Genomic DNA, 23,937 nt, shown 5'->3' on the forward strand with positions numbered 1-23,937 from the left:
CTGTCCGAAGCCTCCTTTACACAGAAGGCATTTTGCATATTATTTTATCAATAGTGAACATTTAATATTCCCATATTATGCCAATATCAGGTGTAGCGGTCCATGTATTTTCCGTGAGGCAAGGTGCTTTCCAGCCTTAAGAAAAACATCAGTACGTCATAAACTGTAGATTTATCTTTCTCTGTAAATAGACACCCGCCCCCTTTTTCGCGTTGACCAATCAGCTGCTTCCGTGAGAGGGGTCGTCACACGCAGGTTCCCTACACAGATTTATATTCAGGAAGCTGCAGCACAGACAAACAAATCCTGCACATACACTCATGTACGTCTCATATAGACGGAATAGGGTCTGATTCACTGGGAGCATCGACACTGTGATGGCAAAGAGAGCCAGGCGACAGAGGAACCAGCTGCCAAACTGTTATTATGAAGGATTCCTGGAGAAGAAGTCGCTCAAAGATGAGGTAAATCCCTGTTTATTTTAGTTTTTTGGTTTTACATTAAATTGCCTTGAGAGAAAAAAAAATCTGTTGAGGATGCAGGACATTTATCTGTGTGAAAGAGGAGAGGAAACTCCAATAATAATTGAATGTAATTTATTGTAATTTAATTTAATTTAATTTAATTTAATTTAATTTAATTTAATTTAATTTAATCATAATTACTAATTACTAAGTGCTGCAATAGATCTGATAGGGAAACATGGTGGTATCTCACCCATGTGCAGAAGATGTCACCTGTTAACCTTAATCTTTTTTATTTAATTAATATATTTTGTGCTTAATTCTTCATTAGCATCCACTTAATAAATAAATAATAAACATATCAGTGTATTGTTTATTAGTGATTTTACCTTTATTTTACCAGTCAGATTGCTTGGGATCAAAACATCTCATTTTTAAGCAAGGCCTGATGCAGAGACATGCTTAAAGCCTCTTAAGACAGAAAACATCAGGTTACATGTTGTTCTCTGTTGACAGTGCAGCGTGTCATCACGTAATTACTCATTACGTTCAAGACAACTTGAGTTTTTGTGCAGCTCTTCTGTCCGACTGGTCGGACAACTTCTCTGCTCTTTGTGCCGTAAAGTTTAGAGCAAGCCAAGAATAGACTTAAGAGTAAAAACTGGCACGGCAGGATTTTCTCTCCTTCCAGCACTGTTGCTGATAAAAGGCTTGAACATAAACACTTGTAAATAATCGGGGGAACTCGGTTAGTTTACTGTAAAGCTCTGAAACAAACGATAGGGATCAGAGATTCTGAGTCATGAGAAATTCCCTGCAATCCAACACAGATTCCATTCAGGCCCAACCATCTCCAATCAAAGAGGTTTTTAAATATCACACATAGTTTCTGTTGTTTAAGTATCGCTTGACTCATTAAGGTTGTTGACAGTGGCACTTATTTCCTTGTTTGTCATCATTTACTGTTTTTTCTAAGTCAAAACCTCTTTGTGTGTGTTTGAGCAGACACCCCGGAAACTGTGGACCTGCCTTTGTGGAAACTCGCTTTTTTTCTTCAATGATAAGAGAGACACTGATGTAAGTTAGGAGGGTCAATAAAATCCACAGGCTTGGGTGCTTCTGTTCTCAAACTGTCTCTTGATTAACCTCTGTGATTGTGTTTTTATCAGTACATAGAGAAAATGGATCTCTGTGGATTTGTCTCGATAACAGACGACCAAAGCAAAAACCAGAGCTCAGATGCAGACAGACTGAACCTCCAGATGAAGGATGGAAATATAAAATTAACTGTGAGGAAATACACAAAACCGATACAACACATCCTCTTCCCTATCCAGAGAAATTCCATTTATTTTTTTCATGTATTTTCTCTTGATCTCTGTGCAGGTCCCAAATGCAGAGTCCCGCGAGCTGTGGAAGGGCTACATCCGCTCTGTGGCTGAGGTGTGTGGCCTGTATCATTTATCTCTCTTCAACTTAAAGTCAACATGAATTGCAGCCCTCATTTACACAGATACTGTGTCTCCCTGCAGCTGCGTGTGCCCCCCTCCCTCAACCTGCTGCCGGGTCAGATCCACATGTTGAATGAGGCAGTAGAACAAGAAAAACAAAAATTACAAAACGTCTCGCCACCTGCGGACACCAACAGCAAGGACTACATCTGCCCCCAAGGAGACATGCCAGCGTCAGTATTAATGAATTCACTAAGAATTACAGCACTAAGAAATATAATCCATGTGGACATTTGGCACATTCTGAATCTGTGTGATATGATGTATTTTTTAAATAACGTGTAAATCTCTGTTGATGACGTTTTTTCTTTGACATGTTGTCCTACAGTTGTTACCACAACGTTTCACGTCTGGAGGCAACGCTGCTGCTTGAGAAAGAAGCCAACAGAGGAAACATGCTGCTGAGGCCCGGGAGTAATGGAAACTCCTTCGCTATCACCACCAGACAGGATCTCAACGGGTCCGTCACAGACTCACACATGAAAACTTTCTTTTCTCTCGCAAAGTCCAGCTGTCGCACACGATTTCTCATCCACCATCACAGACAAACACGTTCATGTCGGCACTATATTCACTTTTGTTGTGTGTTGTGTGTCTCTCTTTCAGCCCTGTTGTCAGACACTACCGTGTGACTCGCAGACACGAAGGGGGCTTCCTCATCGACGTGGACAGTCCTGTGAGTATTAAATCTCAAACCTCGCTCGAGGCTTGCTTAGTTTTGCTCTGTGCATACAACAAGGCCCGTATATGTTTGAACGCTGAAAACGCTGTACAATGAACGTGGCTGTGAAGTGCCGACTCACATGTTTAAGGTGGGGAAAGGTGCGAGAATTACAGTCACCTATTTTCAAAGGGTCAAATGTGGATACTTCACTGTGGAGCTGTTTTATGGGCAACTTTGGCTACCTTTTACACATATATGGACCTAACTGTGTTACTGCCCCAGAGAAAAAAAAGAAAAAGAAACTGCAGTGCAAAGCAAAACTTAAGTGTACTTTGCCATAGTTGAACAATACATTAGGCAGGAGTGCCGTTGGACATTGGCCTTTTTATTGCTGTGAACAACCTTAACTGTACACAGTAAGGCGAGATTAGATAAAGTGGAGGTTCACTCAATGGCTGGAGTTTTTTACGGCTTCACTGGAAGGAGAAGTCCAGATAAACTATGATCTCTCATAAAAGAGGAAAGCGATGTCTATGAAAGCTGAGGTGCCAGTAAATAAGTCCCGATGCCACAGACTTTCTTCGACACACCTTTGTATGAAATTGCTGCCATAAATCATTCCTCACATACGCTGCGCGTATGCCACACGGTAGTAATTAAACTTGGTTTCTTCAATAGTCACGGTTGTACAGTGGTTGGGTTTTATCTTTGCACTGCCATAAATGCTGAAACACGTCCTGTTTTATCCCTTTGTATGTGTGCAGTAGTTGAAAAGTAGCCGTTCTCTGCGCAGGTCCCCTGTGCCACGCTGCACGATGTGGTCACCTATTTCGTAGGAAAAACCGATGGGGTTCTGATGCCACTCATAACCGAGGGGCCGTATGAGAAGAACATCTGTACGTACAAAAAGAAATTCACCATACATGTTCTTGTGTAACTGTTTTATAAGGTGCACGTGGCTAACGTGAACTCTGATCCTTCTCACAGCTTTTATTTGGTCTGATAATGAAAATGGAGAGAGGAGCGTTCAGCCGGCCCGGCCAAATGGTCCCCCGCCAGAATTACCTCAAAGACCAGGTACTGTGTCATTTTAGTGCTAATGCGTACATCCAAATAAGAAACGACGCAGCTGCTTATCAGACATGCTCTGGTGCCTCGACGTCAGTGACTTGGAAATTCTCCCTCTGCTATCATGCGGTTTAATCCTGGCCCTGATCCAAGTCACCTCAACATAAAAAAAAAATAAAAAATAAAAAAATACTTTCAGTAAATCATAACTTAAAACCAATTCAAAAACAAATGACGAAATGACATGAGAAAATATAATAATTATTGTTCAATATTGTTGTGCCATAAAGTGGCCACTCTTACTTCCTCAAATGCATTGTATGCTGAACTCACCTCAGCTCACAAACACTTCCCCTGACATATTGTCACACAAAGATTTTTAGATGTTTGTGATGCCACAGTTTTTTTTTTTGTTTTTTCCAGACGTGTGGTGTGTGTTCAGTCCGCACCCAGCCCATCGCTCATGTAGAGCTTGACTTGGAGCCTTTGTCAAGCAAACGTTCCACGGGTTTTGTTTAGCCTGGGACTTTGAAACTGGATGCTCATGTCAACATGCTTTCACTCATAATGAACTCCCAACGTCAGCCGGGGCTCTAAGTATAGCTTAGGCGAATGTCGTTCGTTTTTACAAATGATCAGATAAAACGTTGGGACTGTTTTCTATAAATAGTCCTGTGTTGGATGTGGATGCCTGTACAAAAGGTCTCTGTGGTTCATTTAACAGAATCGAACTGTGAAGATTCTCAGTCAGACAAAAGCTTAAAGGCGCAAAGTCCATTCAGCCTCAGTTCAACTTTTCGGCCATTTAATATCTACAATCACAAACCTTATCTATGGAATGAACCCGGTTATGAGACGGTTCGGTTTGATTATCGCCTATTATACCGCCACCAGTGCCACTGCTACTTATCTTCATCTGCATGCAAACCAGAATCTGTCACTGCCAACTTATCTTATTGAAAGTCTTATCTCTGGTTTCTCAGAGCTGGTGTGATGACGTTTGTTGTTCATTTCGGTCTTTGCCCCTCTTATTACTTCTTAATGTTTTAATGTTTCAATTAAATGTTTTCATCCCCAGGGGCTGTAAATATGCCACCTCCTGAGCCGGAGCCGGAGCCGGAGCCAGAGGCGGCCGACGAGCGCTTGTATCTGAATGACAGCTGTGAGTATCACTCTACTACCACCTGCCCCATAAATCAATCACTCGATGGGTCCGTCACTCACTCGTAGTTGCTGCTCTGTACACATAAACAGGTGTGGCTTCATTTTTTTCCCCCTGCTCTCAGTAATTAATGTTTGTGTTCACACAGCGGAAGAAAAGGAGACAGGAAACCCTTCAGCTCTTCCAAAGCAACGTGAGTTTCGCCGTCTTATCTTGACGTCTCATAGAACCCCTCCCTTTGCCAGCATTGTGGCTGAAATGTGTGTGTGTTTTTCTTTAGAATTGGAGAAGAAACCTACAAAGAAAGCACCTCCCATCCCCACCCCTCGCAAAATTCCCCTTGCTACACTGCAGCCCTTGGCTGTAAACCAGAGTGTGAGAGTCAGTACAGGCCCTCAGAAACAGAGTAAGTCCTCGCGTTGAGCTCCGTCATTTCCAGATGCTCATTTGTCAAGACGTAGATGACGTTTCTTGCCGTGATATTAAATCTTGTTTGTCTGATGTGCTCTAGTGCCTCTGGCGACGCTCTCAGAGCTGAAACTGAAGCTGGAACAAAAGGCAAAGTGTCAGGAGTGACCTCTCCCGGTGTGAACCTCTCAAAGCCATCGCCATCTGTGAGCATCTAACGCAGCAGCTGACTCAGCACTAGAGCCCCCCCCTCCCTCCACCCAGCCAGCCTGAACCAACACATGGGAGCGGAGACGAGCCGTTTCCACTCGGGACGCGGTCTTCCTCCGTGGCCTCCGGGCTCCTCTCCTCCTCGTCAGTCAGCTGTCAGCAGTGAACCCTCTCTGAAGATTAACGCTGTATCGATTGGCCCGTCTTGGACGCCCATTAGCAGATGAATCGACTTTAAAGAGGCCTGTACGTGTCACATTACCTTCACCCAGTTCTCTTGTACATTTTGCACATCCGCCACTGAGAGTGGTAATCGTTATTGGACAGTATCACTATCAGTGTTTTTTTTTTTTTCTGTTTTGTGTAATCAGCTGAAGGATTTTATATTTTTTTAAACACAGCTGAAACGGCTATATTTCTTCTGCCTTACAGGCGTGTGATGTTCATATACATGTTTAGCACACTGTGATTATATGATGACGCAAACTCTAAATGAAGGAAAACTAATATTACAGTTGGAGGTAATTTTACCTCACATGTGAAAATACTGTAAATAGATTCAGTAAAACTCTTGCTTGTCACATCAATCAGATGTGATCGAGCGATGCGTAGTATGTGCCATGCAGCAGTTTTATGAAGTTGCTTTTCTACTCTCCGTTTTACACCTTTGTGTTGTTTTTAATACATGACTTTTGTCTCACTTTGCTTCATTCCTGTTCGACACAAGACAAACCAAGAACAAAGTGCGCTCGCTCCTTTATTACCTTACTGATACATTATAGTGGAAAAAATGAAACTATTTACAATAAACTGTGACGTTTCGTCAGCAAATAAAGTGAACGCAATTCTCAGCTGGACGCTTCTTTAAAGCATTGCAGGCTACGGTTATTCGAGAGAGGCATACGGACGGAGAAACACGGCAACGCAGGAAAGCTCACCATGTGTGACACAAGACATGGACGCAACTCAGAGGTCAGGCGGTGCACGTGTAAGGACACTATGATATAAGTCTCCAGAGTTCCATTGGTTTTGTTTCTCATATAGGAAGACCCCCGAGCCTGGTTGACTCTCATAATACAGTTTAGCTGGAGCTACAGGCTATAACTAACTGTTATGTTTGGACCACAGACAGTCCACTAGATGTAACAGGGGGTCTCTCTGAAGCAAATGGAAAGGTGTGTTTAGATATAGACACAAACAAGCATTAGGGTGCAGTCAGGTGAACGGAGTATACAGTACAAGCGTTTCCAAATTCCTGAAGCTGTATCTGAGCACACGATAACTTAAGGAGTTTAAATAAGGGTCAACGCCCTCTAAGTTTCTGCGTAGAGTTTGTCATGTCCCACCCCCCCCCACTCACACACACAGTCAACACTGGATCTAATTTAAAACTAAAAACCTCAGCAGGGAGCTAAAAGACCCGGCTCCTTGCCTGGAACCTTTGGGTCTCGACTACAATACGGTTAAATGCAGTAAACAGTTTCGTCTGCATGCCTTGGCAACAAATTAAGTTAGTATGTGCTGTTCATTTCTAATGATCCTTTACTGGCTAAGTGGCGTTAAAGAAGTCCTGATTCTGTGATGAACTAGACTCTATTCAGTAGCACTGTCTACGAGCAGCTGTCTGATTGGTTTTTGTATGTCGTTGATGCGCACGGGTAAACTCAGCAGGTGACGGCCACCAAAGCCACGTTACAGTAAAGTTATACTGACACAGTTATAAACGTAAAAAGGAAGAGCGTGTCTTGCAGTGAATACGTGTGTGTTGTCAACAATTTTTTGGCCTGTCAGTTTGGAGATGAGGAGGAAGGCACAGGGAGAGAGCGGACAGGGCCGAGTGTGACTCTGAAACCTGCAGCCGGCTGCGTGACAGCTGATGCTGATGGAGAGGAAGTAAGGGCAGCGGCCAGCGCTAAATCATTGCTCTAGCAGCAGTGGGACAGTAATGAATGTGCGGCGAGAGGAAAACTAGTTAGACTACACCTAGTGTGGCCCAAGCAGCCACAACAGCCACAGTCGTACATGAGGAAGTCTGTGACCGAGAGGAAGCGGCTTTCTGTTCCCAAAACCACATTTGCTGTCATGCAACACAGACACTGCATGTTTTTAACAGGCGAAACCATGACACTCCGGCGATGTAACTCTTCGATGATATGGCTTCGGCCGCGGTCCGGCCAGAGGAGGTGATCTGCTACGGTGACCGAGCGCCGTGCGCAGCTGTCCGCCTGGCTGGGTGGGTGGATGTGTCTAAGTGAGGCTGGCGTTGGAGCTGCTGGTGCCGCTGTTCTTCCTCTGGCCACTCTGCACCATGCTGGGAACCTGCAGGCCCGTCACCACCGAGAAAGTTCCGTTCCACACCTGCAGGGCGCAGCACGCGGGCAATCAATTTTAAGATCACAGAGGGACAACTTTACAAAAAAAATTATAAAAAGAAGTTTTTCTCACCATGAAGGCTGGGATAACTGGCTGCTGGAACTTTGTTTTAAAGGTGTGCATCAGCTGCTTGGTTTTAGCGTTGTAAAAAGACAGTACACCTGGAGAGAACGAAGGAGGAAAACACATGTTCACGCAAATAAACATGGAAAATATCACTTAAAAATGCCCACAGTGACGTGAGAAGAGGTTTCCGAACATCAAACAGTGTTAAGGTTTCTGTTTCTGCCTTGCCTTCCTCGTAGTTGACGTAGACTCCTATGCTGTTTGGGATGGGGCAGTCGAGCGTTCTGGCCTTGTTGTTGTGCTTGGCTGTGAGGCTCTGCTGCAGCCAGTTGTTCAGGTGGATGCACCATGAAGCGCCGCTTTTCCCCAGCTGGTCGAATCGTCCGAGGCTCCGCAGCGCGACGCCCACGGCGAAGGCCTTGCTCTCCTTGTCGAACCGCACTTCCCAGTACTGCTGGCCAGCGTCTATCATTGTGTCGGCTGCAGTGAAACATGAGCCATAAGGAAGATACATTTCTTGCATTGCAGTGCGATCTGGAGTTGAGCGAGTAGGCGGAAAACTGCAGTTGCGTAACTTTTCTTGAAAATTTGAAAGATGCAAGTACTCAATCTGAGCCGTGCAAAACAGCTTTTATGCAATTTGTAATGCACACATTGTCTGAATGGTCTAAATGTGGATTGAGAATCATAAATAGAAAGCAGCTTCTCCTCATTAATTCAGATTAATTCAGCGTAATAAGCTAACCTACAAACTTGAACGTAGGAATAATGTTGCCTGGATCCAAGTTAACAGTGTGTACTCTTACCCAGCACTGTGTAGGACTCGGCTGTAAACCTGTCTCTGCCGGGCCGGGCTGTAGGTGCTCTCTTAGGAGACATCAGGGCCGCCCTGGTTACGGAACAGAGACGTAATACAGACGGTCAATATGAAATGATTAGATTTACAGACACGCAAATTTAGACTCGGACAGACCTAGCAGGGGAGTGCATCGGGGAGTTGGTACGGTTCTTCTCCTTGCGGATGTCCTGGATCTTTCCTCCGCTGCTGTCCCACTCCACACTCAAGTCCTCCACCTTCAGGTTCTGGTGGGCTGAGGCCGAGTCCAGCTTGAAGTTAAAGGCTGGAAATGGATAAGAATGGCGGGTTTTAATGATCACACTGGAAACTGATTCATATGAGACACCATTATTATGTCTTCTTTTTAAAATATGTACTATGTTTTCTCATCTTCAGACATAAAACTTTTAAGATGTTGTCGACTGTGTCTCCAGTCTTCCTCGGAAGTCTCATCCGACGATTTTTAAGTTTTCCTGTTCTGCTTTTTCTTTTTGAGTCCCAGCTGTCTCCCCAATCCCAATCTTTTTGTCGCTCTTTCTTCCGTGGACGAAATGGTTTACCCATACTAGAAACCCACGTAATGAAAGCATGTTTTGGATGGCATTTCATAAATGACGTTACTAAACGTCACATTAGTACGTTCCCTGATGCATGTTTTTGGGCATGTTTTGCATGGCATTTCATAAATGATGTTTAATAACGTCACGTTTTGCATAGAAGCGTCATGCAAAACGTGACGTTATTAAACATCATTTATGAAATGCCATGCAAAACATGCGCTCTCACTGCGGCTGTCTAGTGTTATTAGTATTTTTGAAAAACCATGCAAAACACGCCGAAAAACATACATCAGGGAACAGGAAGAACATTGCGCACACGGAAAAAAAAAGAACAAAAGAGATCAGGAAGCCCGATAGACTCGGACAGGTCTATCGGACCAGCCAGCTTATGACTCCTTCAGATGACACTTCCAAGGAAGACTGGAGACACAGTCAAAACCGTTAAGCAGGTGACACAACATCTCCTTAAAAAGTCTGAAGATAAGAAAACATTGCACACATATGAGACACAGTCCAATATTCCCATTCCAACAACAATAAAACTAAATAGATAAATGCATGGACTTCACAATGAAATGACAGCAATGCAGCTTTACAGACATGGTTTGGGCTCTGAGTTCTCACCGTGGGTTTCTAGCGTCACCGGCTCGGAGAACTCTCCAGCCACAGCCTTGTTGCACGCTCTCACTCTGAATGTCATGTACCGGGTGTCGAAACGTAAACCTGCGAATAAACACAACTTTTGCTGAGTCGCTTTGATCAGAATTTAAACACAAACACTGAACGTCTCCTCGCGGCCCTCCTCCCACCTGTGATCGTGTACTCCATCTCTCGTATGCCCTCCACCACCATCCAGGGATAGTCCTCCCTGATGCGCGGCGGACCCTCGTGGTTTGTGCGTCGATGTTCCAGTATGTAGTGGTCTATCTTGCTGTCCGGCTCCGGCAAGGTCCAAACAACAGTCACCGTGTTGTCGCACACTTGACACTCGGACACCTGGATCTCTGGAGTGGCAGGAACTGAAGAGAAGAGACAGATTGGTAACAAGTGGTATCCAAAACCAAAAAATATATTTTTTAAAAAATTAAAACGGAAATATCAATAAATACACAAGAGATAAACTAAAAGTGCTATTTAAAAAAATATTTTAACATCATGTATTTTCTAGAAAGTTTATCCATTTTTTTTTTTTTTATAATTTAGATTCATGTCTGACATTAAAGCTGCATTCATCGCTTTCTGCCACCAGGGGGCAGTATTACCCCAAAAACTATGTAGAAATAAAATTAAAAAAAAAAGAGCTCTTCTTCCAGGGGATAACGAAAAAGACCTTCAAGGTGCTCTTTGGTGCAGGTATCTTAAAAAATAAATTGTGAGACACAAAGAAGAAGGTGGCCAAGGCTTGAGGACCAAAATTTAAAAAGCCTTTATTAAAAGTGGCTAATGCATTGTGTAAATTAAAATGCACTTGTACACTTGCACGTGTAGTGTCAACCTGATGAAGGCAGTGTCATCTTCTTTGTTTACCTCAACACAAGTTGGCAGGCACACTCTGAAACCTATGACTAGTCAAACAACCATGTATTTGTTCAAGCAGAGGAACAAGAGGAACATTAACATTTATCTGAGGTGTGTTTGAGTCTGACTAACAAACAGAAGCCACTCTTTTTTGAGCTTCTGTCTATATCAAAAGCATTATCTTCTCTACTATCTTCTCGTATTATCACGTCTGCTGGTAACTGTGGCAATCGTCTGATTGGTTGCAGCGAGAATAGTTGTTAATATTTAGACTTAATACGTACTGTTGGCTATAAAGCGCCACCAGAGCTATTGAAAGATTAAGTGCACTCACACAGCTGTGGGGTTATATACCGCTCTGTGGTTTCACTGCAGCATGTGTGACCTGTTTCACATCAGATGTACACTCACAGTGGGTCTATCGCAATCGCTGATAAGTGGAACGTATCACAGGAAGTTCAACAATCAACCTGTCTGACATAGAGACTTCATTTTGATCTCATCTGATAAGACTTACTGGAAGAGACCGTACGGTTGGAGATAAAGGTTAATGATTACAAGTGATCACTATTGATTCATCTACAAAGACAACACTAACCAACATCTGGCCACCACTTTCTGAACTCTAGTTTCGGATATCACTGCGTAGCCAAGTTAAATGAACCGCAAATAGTGTTTTATTTTGATTATGTCACTCACTGAGGCATCAGTGAGGGAATAACATTGTAGCAGGTGCAATGAGTTGAGGTGGAATCGACACTGACATTCAGACTGTGTAGTATGTACGGTTGCGTACTTCAGTATGTAATAGTGCAAAATAAATTAAAAAAAGACATACTACTAGCATGCTGATTCTGACTGACCGAGAATAGTGAGGACCATGTGACCGACTTGTGGTAGACAAAATGTCAAGTATGCCAAGAATAACAGATAACACCGGTCAAGAAGTGTCACATTCTCAATATGTTGCATTACGGTCACCCCAGATTCATCAGCGTGTGGGAAACAAATGTGACAAAAGATCTGAGCACCGTGGGAGAGGCCAGCGGCTACGAGTGTGAACTCACGAACTAGAGGTGAGGTCAGGCCCCTTCTACTGGCTTCTGTGGGTGATTTTGTCGTAAAGACACTAAGGTACAGAAACTCCCATCACCTTGCCACATTTTAGTATTAAAAGAGAGAGAAAAAAAAAAACACTTCATCCGCCTTGACCTACAGCAGTCACACAACTAGTTGTGTCTAATTATGTATTTTTAGTATTAAACAGTTTCATGACAAACTGTGACCTGTTTTTTTTTTTTTTAAATCGATAAACATCATGTGTTCGATTCACCGCTAAATTCTAACGGCATCAAAAGATTTATTATTTATCTCGTGTTTCTCCTGAAACGATGATCATCATGTGGCAAAAACAGTACACTGTTCGAAACAATGAGCCCGTCAACCAACCAGGCCCCCGATGTGAACAATCTTTATGTTTCTATTAGTTCTACATCTTCGTGAAAACCTCTACGGAAAAAATTCAGCATCAGCTGGAAAGCGTTTCCATGGTGAGTGTAATAAACTTGGTGGTCATGTGACAACACTGTAACATAACGGCCTCAATTAATCCTCGTTTGTTGATGCACTTTCTTATATTTATCTTCAGTGCCCATAACGTTAATTACAGTTCATCCTCTATTTATATATTATGTATATTTCTGGACTTATGTTTATTGAACATGTTCTGCGAACATTGTGAAAAATTGTGCAACTATTGGATTTACACAGTATGTAGTATGCAGGGAGATTATAATTAATAATAATAGTTATTATTTAAATTAATAATAATTTAAATTGTGTGTGTGAGTTCAAGTCCATCTATCTTTTGACTGCTCGTAATAAAAGTGGTGCAGACCTGGGAGGAACTTGAGGCCTTGCAGCATCTCCCTCTCCTGGCTGAAATCCACCATCAGGTGACTCATGTTGTCGCTGGCTTTAGCCTTCAGGGAGAGGCGAAAGGCTGGGGCCATTGTCACGCTGTAGACAAAGGGACGCGCACACACAAACAAAGAAAACATACAAACACGTGGGGTGGAAACAGGCAAGGTCTATTATTCAACTGAGCCAGAGGAGGGAAGAAACAAAAAAAAAAACACAAATGGGTGAGTCTACTTCTGTTCGCTACGAAAAGCACACTAACTAGATTTCTGTCGCTACCACTGAACTCATCACCCTGGTCCACATTTAAAAAAAGAGGAGCTGGAGAGGGAGCAGCATTCATCCAGGGGACGGGGGGGGGGCTGACACAGGATGGTACAGACTCGAGAAGACAGCCGGAAACACAGAGACAAAAGGCTGTTGGATGAACAGTTTCCATAAAGCCTGTTGTCTGTAAAAAGGGTGCGGTGGCTACACGTTCAAATGCATGCATGCTACATTAGGAGATGGCTCGCTGGTTACAGGAAGCTATGACAAAAGGGAAGCAATGGAGGACTGAGTACTATACCTATCCTTAATGTCTTTGGCCGCCTGGAGAGGAGAAGCACAGGGGGAAAGGAAAAGGAGAGAAGAGATACGGAGCGAAGAGAGAACTGAGTTGGAGCTCGTCATGTTGTCATTTAACACAAAAACGTTGCTGCCGGTTGTGTTAAAATAACTGCTAGTAAGACACCACAGGAGGGACTGATTATATTGTGTATATATAGAGAGACACTGATATTCACCATTAACAATTCAGCGAGTAAAGGGGATCAGCATTACAGCAGAGCGAGGCTCTGACGGTTACCTGATTGAAACCGTCCGTCTCGGAGGAGCAGAGCGTCTGGTTGGCCAGTTCCAGCAGCTCCTCGGAGCTCTCCAGGGCTTTGGAACAAGCGCTCAGCTGACTCTGAGGAAAATACCAGCCCACAGTCAAACACAGTGTATCTGCAAACTCTTAAATGTTTGTCTTCAGTACAAAGAGACTGTTGTTCTCCCAGCAGGAGCTATGGAGTTGGCTGCATCATTTGAGAGTCATGGCTCGGTCCTGAGGCTGCACCGACATTGGTGTGACCTGAGATGTATTTAAGGTATTAACTTCTTTCACTGCAGCTATGATGGAACAAATGTTTTTGAACAAAATCTTTTTTTTTTAGCCAAGCTGAAGTAATATACGAAATTAAAAGGCACGAACCGTTACAGGATATACATAACAATGACCTAGTTGGTAAATATTAGCGTCGCTATTTCTATAACTTCCTTCTAATGCTGCATGTACATGTGCAATTTTAAGCTTGAGTACATCAACGCCCGCAGCTGCTGCTTAAAATATCTTGACAAACAGCTCATCAAATAAGTTGCGTGTTGATATTTTAGGTTGAGCTTGAAAATGCACACGGCTGACTTGAGAACATTTGTTCTACTGGGCTTTTTGTTAGAGAGCCTCAGTTTTCCGCCAGAGACAAAAAGGTCAAGACGGGCGTTGTCTTAATGTGGTGACCTAGAATCCTAAATGCATGAAGAGATCAGGATTCAATGCACAGAGACAGAGATTATATCACTAAATACACCAGTTTTTTTCCACCCATGCATTTAACACCGACTTAAAATATCATTAGTACAATATGTTGAGATCTCTCTGAAACAATGAACAGCAGCTACCTGCAGCTCATACGTGCGGCTGGCTCGCTCCTGTTTGATGCGCGTCACCATGGTTTCCTTCATCTCGTCCAGGGCCGAGTGCAGGGCGGTGAACTCGGACTCCAGGTCCTCCTGCACACGGTTGGAGTTCACCTGACAAAAATGAGGTGATCAGAGGAAAACCAAACTACGTGAAACCTGGATTTAAAAGGACACATATTACATATTGTGCAAAATCCTCTTTTTTTTTTTTTTTTAGTAGAGACCCACATAGAGTGTGACCGACTGGGGCAATCAGATTCACAACATATAATGCTTCCTTCAAATGTCATTGTGTTTACGCTTCATGTGAAAAGTCCATATGAACAAACTTGTAACCGGAAAACGTAAAGTCTGACTTCACAAGATGGAACATGTTCACAAATGGTGGAAGTGAATCGTAAATTGCAATTTATTTGTATGGAAGTTACTTTTTATTTTATAAAAAGTATATGAGTAAAATACTGGTGTTCCTAAAGGCCTCATCCCTTCCTACACAAAGCTACCCATGGTTAGCCTGCTGACTGTCTCAGTGGTCCAGTCTTCTAGTGTTACCATTTGAAACGGAAACGCAAATGTGCATCAGGTTCCCTTTGAAGGCAACATGAGACATGTCTTGGGACAGTTCAATCATCTTCGGTCATATTGGTTCTCCCGCACCACTTTGTTAAGTATCCTCAGGAAAGGCCCAGCCCTCTTTCAGAAAAGGGGCGGGGCATCAGCTTATTGCATTTAAAGCTACAGACACTAAACTAGGCCCATATGGAGCCGATCTAAAACCATGGTTACACATACAACAGAAAAATGAACTATTTGTTTGGGATTTTGAGCTGAACCTTGAAAGACACATTCTGAAGACACAAGAGGTTCACATAAACCAATATAAAACAGCCATGATGTGGGACCTTTAAGTTGAGCTGTGCGTTGTTTTTGTACCTCCAAGTTGTCCAGGTTCTGTTTTAGCGTGCAGATGAAGTTGGAGATCTCCTCGTTCTTCATGGCCAGCGTGTGGGTGATTTTACGCAGAGATTCCTGAAGAAAAAATAAAACAGAATTTCAGCAATCTCTCCGCTTTGCCATGTCTGCTGAAAGACTAAAAATAGCAGAGTGTGCGATGTAATATCCTGCATAGCGGGCTGCAGGATCCTCTCATAATCAAACGCATCGGCTCGTTGAAGTGCCTCCTCTGTGCTTGTGCTAATCAGCTGAAGAGGACACATGAGGCTTTAGGCTCCCTTTCAACACGGCCAAACACTTGTTCTTGAGATGGGATCAGAGAGAGATGTAGTTTCAGTGGACAGGGAGGAGGACACTTCACGGGCGGAAGGATGCGCATTTCTGATTTAATAATGCGGCGGTGCAATCATTGAACAGCCGACATCAAAGCTGCACTGACTACACTGCACTAGATCGACTATTATCCGGATCCCACCTCTGATATGTCTGCACTCCTCTGATGTCTAAGCCACAGTGAACGAGCCCATTCATACTGAAGCACTGTGTAATGTTTGTTGATGCGAGAGGAGCTGCGCCAAGGCCCCCTCCCCAGCCCGTGGCTGTTACACCGATACACGGGGAACAAAGTGGTTGATAGGACTCACATTCAACCGAACAAACGTCGATTACAAGAAACAACACTGCTGTGGAACACGAGTCCGTGACGCATCCACAAACTCCCTGATGCCTCCGCTTCTCCCCCACCTTCCTTTGTACACTACGCCCTGAAACGGCTTCCCCCATCAGAGACACCTGTTCCTCCGGCCCCGGCTCACCTTCTGGTCTCCCATCCTGCCTCCAACGCGCCCCGGCGCCGCTCGAGCCTCAAACACCACCGGTAGTTCTGCTCCGTCCTCCGATGTTTGCTTTAAGAGCACGGCGGAGATGGTACTGATGCTGCCGGAGAGGAACGCATCTTCGGACGGACACCGACCACCAACGCCTTTGGGCCGTAGTGCGTAGAGCGCATGCGTCGGTGGAGGATTCTGGGTAGTGAAGTTCCTGCCATGCATGCGAGTGGTGCCGCGTTCAGGTACAGTCGAAGGAAAGACACGTTGTACTACTATGTGTGCATTTACACGTTAATACGTGTCTTTACTGTTTTGCTCAAAAAAAAGGAAGTTCATTGCTATGAAACATCTTTGCTTATGACATAAAAGTTATTCAAAAGAATCGTATCACAATATTAAAACCACCGACAGGAGAGGTAAATAATTGTGACCGTCTTGTGACAATTCAGGGTTCTGCTTTGAAACCTTTGGACCTGACATTTGCGTGAATGTACCTTAGACATGTACCACCCACCTAGATCAGACCAGACAACCCCACCCCACAGCAGTTGCACACCACATGACATACACACATCCAAAAAGGTGCTGAAAAATGGCAACTGGAGTTGTAGCACTGTGCAATGTTTGTTGGTGCAGGAAGAGCTGCGCGAAGCCCCCTCCCCATCCCGTGACTGTTACACGATACACAGAGAACAGACACAAAGTGGTTGATAGGACTCATACGTATACATAAATACATGTATGTATCACAATTGCAAAACCAATATATGTTATGTTAAATAAATTATCCTTTATTCACCATCTGGGTCCAGTTTGTCTCAACATACCATATTTTATATACTTTATAGTTTAATTTCCATCACATTTCAGAGGACAATATTTTTACTCGTTACTCTTCTACATTTACCAAACAGATCAATTACTTTTCTTATTAAGATTTTGTCTTCTGAAGGTTAAACTTGCAGCTTCCAATATTTTTGTTACTGGGGTACCTTCTGGCATTTAAGGTTCTTTTGAGCCCTTATCTGTTTCATGAAAGACACATATCCCAGCTGTGTTTTAATGAAATCTAAAAGAAAAGCATTTACCCATTTTTTTAAGCTCATAATTAAATAAATAAATATGAACTTTTTAGAATCACCTTTTTAAATCACCTAATGGCCCCACAAATATACCTTGTGACGCTTAGGAGGCCTGACCCTTAGTTTGGAAATGGTTTTGATGAGCGTAAAATTCTGCTTAGAGCTGATTTGATTTGATTAAGTGAAAGTAATGACAGTTAACATTCAACATTTTCTTAAATGACAGAACGTGCTTTGCTGGCATGATCAATTTTACAAATGTAAAACGCTTTTCATACAGACAAAATCCTTAAGCTCTTCCAAGGTATGCAGGTTATTGCCAAATATTTACTAGGTACGACTAAAAAGTATTTACTGTACACTGGATGATAATCAAACAACAGTTTTGCAGGCATCTGGAAGATAATCTGAATGATTACTCTGAGATGTGAACCAGTTTCTGCAGAGAAAAACTGTTATATTTTGATTTTAACCACTTCAATCACTTCAAACTACACTGTGCTGCAAAACTCACGATTTTGAGATTATTTTTCTGCCTAATTTACACTCAGGACCTACTTTCAGTGTATGTGAAAAGGGAGATCATAAGATTGAGGTTTCAGAAGTTATACACCCCCTGCAAGCTTCAGATGTTTCTTTTTGTGGTCTTTTTTCTTCACTGTTCACTGATAATATGAAGCCACCTGTTATTGTGCGAAATCCTTTGACTTAAACTGAATTAAATACAGATTCATATTAGGTGTCAGAGCAAATCAGTGCAATATGTCTCTCAGATTTAAAGCAAATGTCTGTAATGTCACAAACGTTACTGGCGTTGTTCTGAAGCTCTGCTCTCTGGCACTAAACTACACAGAAAATAAAATATTTTATTATTCAGTCACGTCTGTTCTATTTCCTGCTGTTTTCTTGTCAATTGTGGCAGGAGGGTGATTCATCATCATGTAAACTACTCTGCTGCGTCTTAATACAGGAAGCCAAGTGTTCCTATTCAAGTGAGACGCTGTGGGGGCAATGTGAAATGCGTTTTAGCACCCCTGCACCAAAAAACCACAAGGGTTTCAGAAACCCCTCGCGTCACCTTTGCATGTCCTGTTTGTATTCGACTGCACTCAGCGTGCCAGCACAGGCGCGTTCATTTCAGTTTGTTCGCAGTCCATATCCAAAGAGCCGAAGCAGGCAGGATGTACATTTTTAGCTAAGGTCTTTCAACAGGCAGCTTTGATGACTTCTGATTAAATGCACATGTGTAAGTGTTAGGGCAAAGGTACTCCTCTTCCTTTTTGAAAGCCTGTACTGCTTTCTATCGTCGGTTTGGTGCTTATGCCTCCGACACAGACGCTCTCCTTCAATGAGACCAACTCTTCTAAGTATCGAGAGAACCCCTCCTCCCTCACCACCCACTCACCCACACACAGACACAGACACACACAGAGAGACAGCTTTTGCCTCCGTCAGATGTTCTGAAAGCAGACACAGGATGAGACTGAGTAGAATACCACCTCTCACATGATAAGATGGAAATGTGCCTGAAACAGTCGATTCTGGTGTTCCTCGCAGGTAAGGCTCTGTACTTGACATTCAGCAGATCAAAACAGACACTTTACTTTGACAACAGAAACCATAGGTGCTGAAGATGAGCTGAGCAAATGAATTAACATCTGGGCAGAGCTGCTGAAGAGTGAAACGCATGTGTCTCGTCTGCAGTTGACGAACAAATTTAACAAAGTAGGCTTATGACACTACTCTGTTTAAATCTATCCACAGTTGGGGTGGCCGGCATGGTGGCATCAATGGAAACGTCCGTTTACGTGGATGACAAAGAAAAAACTGTGGAGGTTGCCGCTGGTTCTAATTTGATTCTGCACTGCAACGTGACCTCGGCGACCTCGGTGAGAAGCCGAGTGGTTTGGAATTTCTCCCCCTCTGGATCATCAGGCAATGATTCTCGCGTAAGGTCGCTCGTTGTGATTAATGGACCCACAAATAACTCTGGTGATCCTCAGAAGCACGACTCGAAGATGAAATGCCAAGACAAAATGTGCACAATATCCGAAGTTGATGAAACGGACAGCGGATGGTATTTCTGTCATGACACAACTGAGATTCCCTTTTTAGATCATAAAGGAAGCAATGGAACAAAAGTAGTTGTTTGTAAGTATTCCTTGTGGCTGGTAAGGTTTAACTTTAAGTACTGTATATTTATGAGCATCATACACACATTCAGCAAATGATTTCAACCTTGTGAGCAGAGAGAAACACAATGTAGCCAATTTGTCAACCACTTTCTCCTACGTTGGCCAATTTTTTTTTCTGTTTAACTAGAATGTAATTTATTATTTGATTACACGGACACTGGTCTGTGATACAACATTCACCAAGTCTTTCTGTGCAGCTTGGACATCAACTAAAGCGAAGCTGTGCCATGAATGAAGTCTGCTTTGCTGCATTCACAAATGCTTCACATAAATCGGCTTGCCATGACTAAACGAATGCTTCTCGTATCATTCTGTTTCCTCCATGACAGGGGAGAACTTAGTGGAAAGTACTGCGTACCCGTCGCTAGTGGCAAATACCTCAGGTGTGTGCGCGTGTGGGTGTCTGTATGTGGCTGCATGCCTAGTTCTTATAAATTCTTCTTAATTTAGATTTTCCATTTCAGGTTGCACTGTTTCAGTGTGTTTATAGGTGGCGTGACCTCACAGTGAGGTGTCTTCTTGTGTTTCTCCTGTGATTTGTCAACTACAACATGAGTCACACATGTTCATGGTCGGGCCGTGGGAAGAATAGCTTCAGCAAGGCTGCAGCTCATGGCGATCCTAATAAAACAAAACAAAACAAAAAAAAAAAAAATAAGAAATACAAGTGTCAAAAGTAATCACTTGCTAAACATTCGGTTTAATTTTATATTAGCATCTGTGAGGTGTGAGGACGTACATTTTTCACACCTGTCTCATAGACACGTCTTTAATAAACTGACAGTATGTGTCACATCTTAAGACAAAGTTTTCCTCTTGCAGATGGTACAAAAGGCAGCAATGGGGGCAACGACTTGTGGCTGTGGATCCTGTTGGCGGTGTTTTCCGTCATCCTGATTGTCCTGCTCGTTATATTCATCTTGCACAGAAGACAACGCAGGAGAAGCAGAGGTAGTTTGCCTTCTATTTCTTTTGCAGGCAGATAACCATCTGATGCTGCAAGAGCGAACACTCTCTGTAGACCGTAGCTACATTAGCTCTGTGTTGTCTGTAGGCTGTGATGAAAGCTGATTTTAGAAAAAAAAAAAAAAAAAAATGAGGCCAATAAGCAGATATTCTCACAGAAAACTTCACAGGACCTAGTCAGTTCAAATCTGCACAGGCGAATGGCTGATTCACTTCACTACAGAGATTGGTATTTAAAAGAAGAAAAGAAGGGCACAAAGTTTTTTTTTTTCTTGTGTGTGCACTTTGTGTGTGAGAAAGAACAAAAGACATAGGAGTGAGGTTTTTTTTATGATAGCAGATACCTCCACGAGTCCTGGCCAGTGGAAGCAAACTGAGTAAGCAGGTGGTTTGTGTGGTTCAGCAGCACAGCGTGAGAGACATTAACTGTCTTGTCTTTTTCTGTATGGTTTCAGTGAAGATGCTCTAAGGCTTTAATTATAAAGTATATATGATATAATAATAAAACAGAAGAGTGACCTTTACTGAGAATAGAGATATTTTTAGAGAAGTCGTTTTAGCAGAAAGAAGCCCCCTTTTACTGCTCCAAGATAGCTCTGATAGAAGATGACATAAAAATACATCTTTAAATAATTTACTGCTTCTTGAGAAGTTGGTGTGATATTTACTACGCTAAAATTATAAAAAGGAATTTTATCCCCTCCCCACAATCCTCAAAGGAAACGTTTCATTATCGAGATGTTATGTGACAGTCTCACACGTTCTCCTACTGCTTCAAGAGAAAATCAGTCTTCGCCGACGCGTCATCTTGTAAAATATTCTACATTTTTCACTATTCATTGGTCATTAGTGCAGTTAACCTCAATGTTTCAATAGCCAAGATTCATTAAATTTCTCAACATAGTGCGTACAACACAGGACATGTGGTTAGAATAGCCGCATGAGACATGCTGTCCATGTAGAGAGAAGTGAGCAAGAGAAAATAAACCCATACGCGAAGCTTTGGCCGCAGAGACAAAAGTAGGACAGGGTCCTTAATGGCGCTTACAGAAAATGACAGTCAAGCCTGTTTGTTTTGTGCGTAATGTCACAATTAGAGGAGGGCAGCGTGGCTTCCAATTTCACATAAAGGTGTTACAACGAGCCATTTTGTGTATTTTACGTTGTGTTGTCGTTGTAAAGAGACGGGCTGGAAAAAAACTGGACAGTGATAAAAAAACAAATACATTTTGGAGACTTTGTGCTGGCGTCTGATATTCAGCAGCACACTTTGCACTGCTGTGTGTAAGGCTCAGTGCAAACTGAAATGCCGACATTTTAGCGGACTAGGACATTGACTCGACTGATTCCCTTTGAAGATGAGGATCTTGACTCTGAATGAACTTTGAAATTTAACTCTGGTGTCTTTGATGCACTCGGAGATGAATTCATTCACGTTGGCACTTCATGTTTTGAGAATGTGTGAGCAGCGATACGTGAAACCAGCCGAGGCAAACTGTACAGTGTCTATCTGAGGGGCTTCCAGGTGAGCCTTCGTCAGGCCTCACCGAAAGAGGTCATGTTAAATTTTAAACTATTGTCAGCACATGAGCCAAGATATACTATTCAATATTTAATATTTAGAATTTACCAGTCACATAACCATTTTTTTTAATTTCAGAGAAAGCTTTATTACGTTAGTCCAACAACATTTACTGTGTTAATGAATAGCGCGCGTGCAGCATTTACACTTTTGAGGTTCAGATGTCTCTCAGTAGTTTGCCCAAATGTGAAATCTACCTACAATAACTGAAATAACAGGCAATTTTTTGTTTATCTATTTTTAAAAAAGTTGAAGAGGGACATTTACACCGGTTTAATTTATTATTTATTTAAGTAAACAATCCTGTGCATGAATGTCAAGAGGAAAAAAAATATTAACCAGAAAAATTGAACGTTTTTTATTTAAAAAAAAACATTATATCATGTAATTTATTTGACAACTAACTACATGAATAACTTATCTGTTAAATATACACATTGTCTACTTTATTAGGTACACATTCTGACCTTACAGTCCTGCATTAATCTCCCTTCATGATTGTGATAATGTTGAGTTTATGTTGAAACAGCATCAGAACGATGGTGAATTAACTGTACGATCATTTTGGATGGTGCAGTTTTTGGTGCAGGTTTTTTAGCTTTGGTGCTAAACTGTAGTGAAGCATCTTGTTCTGTTGGTTCAATCCAGCATGCTGGCTATGATGGTGCTGTCAAAAATAACAGAAACAGAGCACGACATAATTCACTGGTACCACGAACCACAACCTCCAACATGAAAGCACCGATGAATCAACAGCTCTGCCACTTATTTGAAACAAATGTGAACTGCCACAACATTAACATTAACTAAACCTTAATGTGGGACTGTTATATTAGGATGTATTCATGTTCACTGTGCCGGAAACTGGAAACTAAATATATATATATATATATTTAGTTGCCAGTTTCAGGTACAGTGATATATATATATATATATGTATATAAAATGTCAGCTTTACATAGTAGAGGTCAAAGACAGTATTGTCTATTAAATACCTATTAGAAATATCTTCTTCTGGGGGTCAACAATGAGTTTTTACATGCATTTTAGGCGATTTCCTTGAGCAACAGTGAGAGGGAATTTCTATTTTCTGAAAGAGATGTGATCAATAGGCTGCAGCATTAAAAAGAAGTAGGTGAATCAAACAGACAAAACAACAGGAGGGATTTTTTTTTTCTTCTCAAATTTGTCCCAGACCTTAAATGCACACGTGTTTCCTAAATGAACTCCTCCAACACTCTGTATCCATCCTGTCAATGCAGAGGAAGATCCCATCTATGCCAACACTCGACCCGTGGCCCTCGGACAGCCCTCCCCTCAGCCCGGGGAGCCGGCGAAGAGCCTGAAGACGGCCCATTCCTCTCAAAACCTCCGCTCCCACAGTCCTGCCGGGAGATACGAAGAAGGGAGACGGAGATACGAACGCTGAACGGGCACCTCTGACACCAGCCAGCCAACCATACAGATGTGTCAGCCTCTGGCCTGTCGAGTGGGACACGGCTCAATGTTATTCAGTCATTTTGGACCGAGTTTGAATTATGTGGCCTATCTGGTATTATGGACCACTAGATGGCGGAGGGTGGACGCTGTAAGATGTAGCTAATAGAATTTCCTTCTTCCTCCTCTTCTTCTTTTTTTTTTTTTTTTTTTTTTTTAAACAAATGGTACTATTTGAATTAGTTGTTTTTATTGTAAATATGTAGAACGTTTAAAACTGTTTTGTTATGTATACACATACAGTGGTTGTATTGAAATGTTAATGTTTTTGACCGTTTTGTGCTTATTTTCACATTAAATCGTATTATTTTTGCTCGGACGCGGATTCTTTTGATACATACACGTCT

The 23,937-nt window shown here is 42.4% G+C and overlaps 3 protein-coding genes across 4 annotated transcripts; 2 read left to right on the forward strand and 1 right to left on the reverse strand.

Moving 5' to 3' along the window:
• The first annotated feature begins 279 nt into the window (after nt 1-279).
• LOC125009345 (signal-transducing adaptor protein 1-like) lies at nt 280-6,338 on the forward strand. Its single transcript, XM_047587239.1, has 13 exons — nt 280-464; nt 1,470-1,541; nt 1,634-1,753; nt 1,851-1,907; nt 1,997-2,148; nt 2,304-2,435; nt 2,582-2,651; nt 3,433-3,535; nt 3,627-3,716; nt 4,786-4,869; nt 5,018-5,062; nt 5,150-5,275; nt 5,381-6,338. The coding sequence occupies exons 1-13, from the start codon at nt 378-380 to the stop codon at nt 5,443-5,445; spliced, it is 1,203 nt and encodes a 400-aa protein (XP_047443195.1). The 5' UTR covers nt 280-377; the 3' UTR covers nt 5,446-6,338.
• fsd1 (fibronectin type III and SPRY domain containing 1) lies at nt 6,232-16,505 on the reverse strand. Its single transcript, XM_047587237.1, has 13 exons — nt 16,254-16,505; nt 15,418-15,513; nt 14,464-14,595; nt 13,610-13,711; nt 13,331-13,353; nt 12,740-12,861; nt 10,134-10,343; nt 9,949-10,047; nt 8,900-9,047; nt 8,733-8,815; nt 8,155-8,406; nt 7,933-8,021; nt 6,232-7,845 (listed from the first exon to the last, which is right to left on the reverse strand). The coding sequence occupies exons 1-13, from the start codon at nt 16,488-16,490 to the stop codon at nt 7,735-7,737; spliced, it is 1,704 nt and encodes a 567-aa protein (XP_047443193.1). The 5' UTR covers nt 16,491-16,505; the 3' UTR covers nt 6,232-7,734.
• A 2,000-nt stretch (nt 16,506-18,505) lies between these two features.
• LOC125009534 lies at nt 18,506-23,907 on the forward strand. 2 transcript variants are annotated; one of them, XM_047587577.1, is made up of 5 exons: nt 18,506-18,907; nt 19,115-19,501; nt 19,875-19,928; nt 20,368-20,496; nt 23,356-23,907. In XM_047587577.1, the coding sequence occupies exons 1-5, from the start codon at nt 18,865-18,867 to the stop codon at nt 23,520-23,522; spliced, it is 780 nt and encodes a 259-aa protein (XP_047443533.1). In that variant the 5' UTR covers nt 18,506-18,864; the 3' UTR covers nt 23,523-23,907. The 2 variants fall into 2 exon arrangements, with proteins under 2 accessions (XP_047443533.1, XP_047443534.1); XM_047587578.1 differs by lacking the exon at nt 19,875-19,928 and having other exon boundaries at nt 18,508-18,907.
• Nucleotides 23,908-23,937: the final 30 nt, after the last annotated feature.

Source organism: Mugil cephalus, chromosome 6, assembly GCF_022458985.1.
Source record: "Mugil cephalus isolate CIBA_MC_2020 chromosome 6, CIBA_Mcephalus_1.1, whole genome shotgun sequence".
Classification (NCBI taxonomy): domain Eukaryota; kingdom Metazoa; phylum Chordata; class Actinopteri; order Mugiliformes; family Mugilidae; genus Mugil; species Mugil cephalus.